Source organism: Myzus persicae, unplaced genomic scaffold (genome assembly GCF_001856785.1).
Source record: "Myzus persicae strain clone G006 unplaced genomic scaffold, MPER_G0061.0, whole genome shotgun sequence".
NCBI classification, from domain to species: Eukaryota; Metazoa; Arthropoda; class Insecta; order Hemiptera; family Aphididae; genus Myzus; species Myzus persicae.
The window spans coordinates 264,102-272,927 of record NW_019103489.1 but is presented as its reverse complement, the minus strand read 5'-3'; the positions used below and the strand labels follow the sequence as shown (position 1 = coordinate 272,927).

Genomic DNA, 8,826 nt, shown 5'->3' with positions numbered 1-8,826 from the left:
TAATTGATATTAGTATAGTAGATGTTTAACCAAATTTACGCCTATGGGTAAGTGATATGTATATTTATAATCAGTTATAACCGGAAAGTTATAATTAATAGGTACTACAGTAATCACCATGTATTCCGGCGTGTAGCATCTATAGACCTATATTATGGGGAAAAATAAAAATCGGATGTGTAAAGCGCTTTTTGACCCCTCCCTCGAGGAAGTTGGTGGCTGGTGCACCAACAATGTTACGTTTATATATTATTAATTATATATAATATTTTAATTAAAATTCAAACATAATAATGCTAAGCTTCATTGGCCGTTTTACATAGGTAGGTACTCATTAGTTGTTCTTACCTGATATCTTGAGTTCCACAATTAAATGTCGTTAAAATAATATACGCCCCTTCTGTCGTTGTCGATTAGGTACCGATCTTTATAAGGTTACCTTATCTATTCCGCGATGTACGATTACCTACCTCGATCGAATGGATTAGGACGGCAAATAATTATACGTCCATTGCATTATTGTGGCTCTCGTGGTGTAGTTCGCTCGTCGATTGTTCAAACTTTAAGTACCTACCTATTTGAAATGTCCAATTATAACCGCATCAGCACTTTAGGATCAGCCGTATCACGTAAGTTGTTCACGTAGAATGTATTATATATTATAATTACAAAAATATTATGTCGTACGGAATATTATTATATAGGTACTGACTTAGAAATTGAGTAGTAGACCCAGCAATGAATTCAAATTTTATTTTCACCTTAGTAGTTGTGGTGTGACTAAACTTGCGTCGCTCGAGCGTCGGTCTCGTGTATCGTTCGATCGTTATACGAGGTAGGTACTCGATAGTAAGTTTACGATAGACTTACGAAATAAAGTCGTTTAAAGAAAATAGTATAAGGCCAATAATGATAAATAAGAAAAAAAAATTCTAATTACTAAATACGTTTAAAATTTTAATTTGAAATTCTATTAGCTTATAAAGTGTTATCCAGTCAGTATTAGGTCAGGCTATAGCCCGACTGCTCGATCCGCAGTTTCGCCTATGATCTTAGGTATATATTATGCATAACGAATTGACCTCCACAATTTTCCTTTTTTACATATTATTATACTTATGATGTAAGTATAGTCGATGATGGAAAACAAGTGATTACACGGCAGTCAACCTTCCGTATATTATTATAATAGGAGCTTACCCAAAGTCGTTCTGTAATTATTGTGGATTCGATTTTCGTAAGGACTACACGGTTTATTTTTATAGGTATTGGTGTAAACGTTAGATTTCTTTTTCTGTTATTCATTTACGTAAACAGAGATATCTCTATAATATGCGTTTTAATATTGTTACCTAAGTAATAATTAATTAATGGCATTGTTAGATTAGAGTAAACTCATAAATACGGACTTAAAATAATAATTGTTCATGATTACCGTTTATATACCACTAGGTACTACAAAACCAAGATTATTGTAGAGTATATTATAATATTATATATACCGAGCACTAATAACGAATAACGATAAAGCAATTATTTTATTATTTTATTTTTATATTAGTATATAAAATGTGCAAACAATATTAGTTGTGCTTATTAAATTTAATGAGCATCTTCTACCAAACTGCCTTCCTTTATTTATTTTGGTACTTACCTATATTATTGTGCTATACAATTTCACCTTTATTGATTTTAGCTTCATAACGATTCATTTTTTTTTTTTACACAATTAGATAGAGCGTTTTCCCGTGTTTATTCAATAATAAATTATGACTGAAAAATGTAACGGATAATTAATATTATTTTGAATAATTATTATTTTTTAATTCACACATATCTGTTATAATAAATGTATACTGTATAGTATGTAATATGGTATGTACCTATACATATTTTCTAAATTCTATTAATTACATAAAAAATTGAGTGTAGTTAAATACATATGTTATACTTTTAACGGAACATTATTTCATAATAATCTAATAATCCTAATAAATAATAATAGCAATACTTAATATTACGTTGTTCACTTGCTCATAATGCATAGAATATTATAGTATATTATTATTTGTGTAGATTTTTTAAAACTCGTCTGCTTTCAATAGGTTTCTCAAATTGTGAAATACAAGTACCTTCTTATATCCTAAAAGTATAAGGAATTCACATAACATATTGTGATGATTAATGAAAACTTCATAACAACATTTTTGTTAAATCGTACTAATAAAAAGATTTTTATTATTTTAACCTCCCCTTAATTTTAAGAAACACATTTTCTTGTGTATTTTCATTACTTATTATCATACTTATTAGGTATATCATTAGGTTATTAATTATATGCTTAATATAGAAACATTCATTCTACCCAGAAGAGAACCAAGTTGAAATGCAAGAACAGTTTTTATCCCTTCTTAAAATATTATTTAAAAAAATAAATTATGGTATCGAAAAAAGTACTATTTAATATTTTTATAAAAGTATTTTTGATGAATTACGCGATTTGTACAAAATAATAATTAATAATTATTGTAGATCTAAATAATTGGATAAATATTTGTGCATTGAGGAATCAATAAGTTAATTATAAGTAATATAACCTACCTACGTTTGATATTGCTCTATATGAATTGAGTGTTTTTTTTATGTCAATATAATGTATATCAATATATACTTCAACATCTATCAATAATACACTACCTACATTAAACAATAAATACCAAGATCCTTTGTTTATAATTTTTTTTTATAGATATAAAAGTACGTAAAGCAAAGTCGACGGAAACGGAGAAAAAAATTATTGCCAAAATGTTAGATTTTAACGACTTAACCTGCTCGATATGCTTCGACATTTTTGAAAAGGTTAGTATACAATTCAAATAAATATACAGGTAAAATTGTTATGGATTTTATTTGGAATCGATAAAAGTATCTGTATAAATCGTGTGACGATATATTATATACAAGTCATTCTACTCCGTCGTCCACTGTGGTGAATTTTAATTGTGCTTGTACTGTGCACCCCTGCCGATAAATATCTACCAATATAGTAGGAAGTAGTGGCATAGGCTGAGGTGCATCCAAGATTTTAGAGTGGGAACCTGGAGTACCTTTCTCAGCATTAATATCTATATTCTATGATGTATTAGTAAATAATGTTTTTTGTACAGGTACCTAACCTATTATGAAACCTAATAGCTGGTAGGAAAGTACATCATATTTTCTAAAAATGTAACTAAATAAAATTGCTTTGGTTTGCTCAATTGTCACCAAAAATTTAAAATATATGTATCGAAATAATTCGAATTCCATGTGTTTTGAAATTATTAAATTATTATTTTCTAATACAATTTAAAAGTAATCGATAATATTATATCAATACTATGGTGTTTGGCACAAAATACATGATGTACCTAAATTTTGTAGTCAATTATAAGTAATTTATATCATAAATGGTTATAATGTGTATGTGTTTAATAGTTCTATATATATAACTACTATATTAGTTTTTAAATGTAAAGTATTTGGACTTTTTAGTTGTTTTTTGTATTTATAAATAGTATTTAAGAAGATGTAAGCTCGATATTTGTTTTTTCTCCCGACCCACGAGGAACATAAATAAAACGCTTTCACCTAAAATAATTGTGTATGGTTTTTGAGTAATCTTAGAGTTTAATCTAAATAATCACCTATTACAAAAAGTTTGACTTATTGGTTTTATATTTTATTAGTATTTTACTTTGAATTCGACTTTCAAAATAAAACATTTTTTTTGTAAATATAAATGATAGATAAATTGTTTTTAGACAATATTTAGACAAATTGACATGTCATTTATGTAATCTCTTATGTAGGTATAGGAAATAGGCTTGAACAAATATTAATGTAAGTACCTACCTAAACGCTTCAAATTATAAAATTAATGTTGGAGTTAAAATCTGTGGAATTAAATCACGTAACCTCGTTTTACAGAAATCTGGGATTTAGAAATAAATATTAATCATAAGCTATAAGTACTGTAACCACTTTAAAGCGAGAAGATAATTATTTAAGTACAATTTATTTTCGTATGGTCGTAACATTGATTATACAATATACATAGTAAAATAATCTAGTATGAAACTATGGCCATGTATAATTTATTAATATTATTATAATTTATAATTGAACAATTATTTAAGAACTCAATACCTTCAACACAAATAGTTCCTAATTAGAGATTTAGTATTTGTGCTGTTTTATGTACCTACCTAAGGTGCTAAATATATATTATATAATTTTTTTTTAAAAACTTAAACTTTGGGTACTTACTGAAAAAGTGAAAAGATATTAATTTGAATGAATAGAAAGAAACCTGGTACAAAATATGAATAATAGTAAAATACAAAAATATCAATTACTGTATATAGTTATAGAGTTAAATGGAATCTAAATCTCATCGCAGAAATTTTTGTTTAGAATTAGTGACGTTTGAGATAACCACTAGATGGCGTTACACCTTTCAACTTCGAAACGATCAGTCATCAAAATCACAAATTTGATTAAATATAATAATATATTCTATTGTAAAATAGTATTATATAATATGTATATGAGCACATAAAAGTCCCCACAAATAATACTTCTGAAGGACATGCAAATAACTTAAATTGATTTTCTTCGTTTAAATATCCAGTTCCGTCAACATTTGAAGTTTAAATGATTTAGAGAATAAAATATTTTTTAGATTTTAGATTCTGAGCTGAGAGATGCATGTATTTTATAATGATGTGGATTTTTTATTTATTATTTTTTTATCTTTGTGTCTGTCATCACTCATCAAGGTTTGGGTCAGTAAAAACGCTTCGATTTTCTTTAACAGCAGAAATAACCAGTTTTCGAAAAAATCAATTTTGGTTTTTAGTGCAACTCTAAAAAAAATTACCATAGTACCTGAGATACATGACATTTTCATTGAATGTTTGTCGCACAATAAAATATTATTTATTTTATTTTTGTGTCTGTCATCAAGGGTTCTTGCAGTAAAAGTGCTTCGATTTTCTTAAACAGCAACTTTTCTGGTAGGAAAGTTAATCTAGTTGGTGCATTAGGGAGGTCAACATTTAACATTCCCAATAGTTTTTAAAAGCCACAGGAAGAGCAAACAAAAAGTTAAGGAAAAACGGCAATTTTTACCCAATTGTTTGGGTTTTTAGTGTAACTCTAACAATAATGACCGTAGATACGTGAAATTTTCACTGGATATTTATGTAAGCATTTGGTATACACTATACACCATGAAATTTTCAAAATATTTTGGTTTGTGTTGAACAATTTATAGGCATATGAGAATTTCGATTATTATATGTGTTTCTAAACCCAAGTCGATAAAACAATTTTCACTCTGTCAAAAAACTTGAAAATTTAATCGAAGGTTCCTTGTGATTTTTTTAATGGAAATTAAAAAAAAATTGAGCTTAAATCGGCGTAAATCCACAATAATTTTTTATGGCCATTTAAACTTAGAATTTTGACACAATTCGTAAAAATCACGAAAATTATCAAATTATATTTAGTTAGAAATTCATAAAAATGTTTCTATTTATATTTAAGATTTAAAAATTAAATACAAGATTCCTTACAAGCTTGTCTATCTTTATCAAAAAAAAAAAGTTGAAATTTTTACAATATTGGATTTTCACTAGATTTCTCTTGTAGAGATTTTCTTATTTTGTTCAAAAACGAATTACTGTAGACACTTGAAATTTACACCATATGTTTATTTTATCGATTCATATACTTCATACATTTTTCAAAATATTTTGACTCATTTTAATAAGCTGTCGACGGACATTTTCAATTTTCATTTTTTTTCCATTTATTTGTCTATAAATGTCAATAAAATATTATGAGTTGGGACAAAAAGCATGAAAATTTGATACTAGACTTTTGATATATTTTTACAATAGCTGTTAAAAAATATTAAAATTACATACATTTTTTTTATAAGCATTTAAAGTTTAAATTTCGATAATATTTATCAAATTGAAAATTGAAGAGGATTTCGTAGTTAAAAATGTATAACATTTTCAATTTTTATAGCTAAGGATTGAAAATTTAAAACAAAGTGTAATAGTAGTAAATAGTGTTAAGCACTATTTTCCGTAACTAAAAAATCTAATAAATATATAAATATAGTTATTGTTTACAGACATTTTAAGTTCAAATTTTGACAAAATAGCATATTGACACTAAGTATAATGTTTATCATTTAATATTTTTCCAGCATCATTGATAATTTAAGAATAATATTAATTTAACTTTACTTACCAGTTACCATATTAATATAATAAGTAATGACAATATAAAATATCCTAGACTGACATACTGTCTCCGCATAAAATCGTTTTTCGTATACAATGATATGATATCATTGAATTCAAATTTAATACCATCCATTGCAGTGACCTCCTAGACATCTAATGTACAATAGAGTAACATCCATTTACCCGCTTTTTATTACCAATTGTTCTGTAAAACATCCCTTTGAATGGTATTATTCTATTTTTTGGACGTTATCAAAATGAGAGATATTAATCATAAAGTTAATTGATACAAATTAATACTTACATTTAAAATTTGATACTCTGACACTACTTGAGTGATTTTAAATATTGTTAAAACAACAACAGAATATTTCTTTTAAATTAATTACATTTTAGGAGACTGTTATATGGATGTAAAATATTATAAGACTCTATTTTTGGGTCACGTTGGCCGATTTGTCGTTATTTATAATAAATTCATAATAGCAATATTTTCTGTAATTTGTATGTTTTTGATGTTCTCCCAAATTCGTTCTAGAATAAAAAAAATGCCTTGTAAAAAGCATTATGTGTTTAAACCTTAAATGTTAAACTATTTCATGAATTGAGAATATAAAACTTTTTTTTTAAGTGCTTGTTTTTATAACAGTATGCTTAGCACGTTATTAAATACTGACTTTAAAATATGTAGTCTTTGACAAAAAAATATCACGTGTTTGCACAACTCCTTAGAACTAAAGGAGTTCGGGATATAGGTACACACTACACACTACACATAAGATATAAATTACATAACTACTTTAAGCGATCCAAAGACCTCGATTGCGGTTGTTTTATTAAGATTATAAACTATGCATAATATATAATATTATTAATTGAGTTACGTACTGAACTTAATATTTGCTTATAAAAATGATCTAAACCAAGTTTTTTATTGATGCATAATATACATGTTACCTATATATTAAAATATTATGTAGGGTATATAATCTGTTGGATGAAGTATCGCCAGAAAAATGAATTTATTTCACTACCTAACGAATGGAAATATTCAATTAATTAATTTTTAGCACTTATAAACTAAGATACTCACATAAATTCCTCACATCTCATTAAAAATAAATAATTATGCTCGGCTGCGAAAATGTCAAGATAATAATCGAGATAGATTGCAATACATTTTTTTGAGTAGTTTTCCTACCACATATTTTTAAAAGTGCCCCTTAGTAAAAATGTTGTGTAAGTAATATTGTAAAATAAAAATTGTAAAATATGAATAGGTGTTTCGTTTAATTTTAACCATTATTTATTATTTTGTTATTTTACTAGCCATCAGTATTGAAATGCAACCACGTTTTTTGTTTCAAATGCATACACAATTGGATGCGTACTAACAAGTCATGTCCAATATGTCGGCGACACACAATAGATCAGCCAGTTGTGTGCATCAAGTTAGAAAAACTTATTTCAGAAATGAAGTCAGTTTCTGTGCCTGTTGTTAATCGACGCAACACGAGTAAGTTAAAAATAAAATGTATATCATTATATCAATATTATATTCTTAGATCTTCATAGCTCTAACTTTTAAGTTTTAATGTAATCTACAAAACATATACAATTAAAACAATTACAAAGGTTAATTTTAAAAAAACAATTTTAAATAATGCATTTAGGATATGACCTAAAAAATAAAAAAAAAACATAAAGAATGTACTTAAAATAACTTCAATTTGTATGAAAATTATAATGATAATAATTATTATAATAATAATATAATAATATTATATATAGTAGGTACTATATGGTAGGTACTATACACCTAGATTTGAATTATTGTACCTTTATAAGGATTCTATTTAAACAACTAAATGCAAATGAAATAAATATGTGTATATTTTTATAAATTTATTTTTATTATTTGTTCTATTTTAGTAGGTACAATTACTCCAGAACCTTTAATCCCAACACGTCCAGCCGGTAAAAGAGAACTTAATAATGGTCGTCCACCATGGAGATATTAAACGAAGAACAATAATAACCTTTTTAATATATAATAGGTATGCGTATACTTATTTTTTTTTTAAATCAATTATGTTTGTAATTTGTATTATTTTAACTAAATGAATAACTTTTTATACTATCCTAGACTCTAGAACTTATATAATAAACACAGTCTTGATGGCTAGTTATAGAGTAGACTATAAATATTTTTATGTTTTAATGGTTTAATGAATAATAATTATTTGTATCATGATAAGATAGGGAATATATTTTTAACTTTTGAATATTTTTATAAAGCTTTTTAAACGATTCTTGATTTTTTTATCAAATATAATTTAATATATAGTTTGAGTATTGAAGTTTTGTACCTATTTATTTTACTAAAAATGCAAATATCACAAGAAACTATAACGACTATGAATCTAGTATTACCTTGCGTGTTATTCTCTAGTAGTACAATATGTACCTATCTACATATACCACCTACTATCAACCGAAACACTTAATAAAAGCGATTTTTAAA

At 26.0% G+C, this 8,826-nt stretch overlaps 1 protein-coding gene across 1 annotated transcript; it reads left to right on the top strand.

Moving 5' to 3' along the window:
• Window positions 1-486: 486 nt before the first annotated feature.
• LOC111034604 (pre-mRNA-splicing factor CWC24-like) lies at window positions 487-8,572 on the top strand. Its single transcript, XM_022315893.1, has 4 exons — window positions 487-629; window positions 2,750-2,859; window positions 7,632-7,818; window positions 8,235-8,572. The coding sequence occupies exons 1-4, from the start codon at window positions 584-586 to the stop codon at window positions 8,321-8,323; spliced, it is 432 nt and encodes a 143-aa protein (XP_022171585.1). The 5' UTR covers window positions 487-583; the 3' UTR covers window positions 8,324-8,572.
• Window positions 8,573-8,826: the final 254 nt, after the last annotated feature.

Excerpts from the sequence above, each read along its gene's own strand:
- LOC111034604 (XM_022315893.1), top strand. The coding sequence starts at position 584 with ATGTCCAATTATAACCGCATCAGCACTTTAGGATCAGCCGTATCAC. Across the intron at positions 2,860-7,631 it reads GCTTCGACATTTTTGAAAAG|CCATCAGTATTGAAATGCAA; the intron begins GTTAGTATACAA and ends TTATTTTACTAG. Across the intron at positions 7,819-8,234 it reads TGTTAATCGACGCAACACGA|TAGGTACAATTACTCCAGAA; the intron begins GTAAGTTAAAAA and ends GTTCTATTTTAG.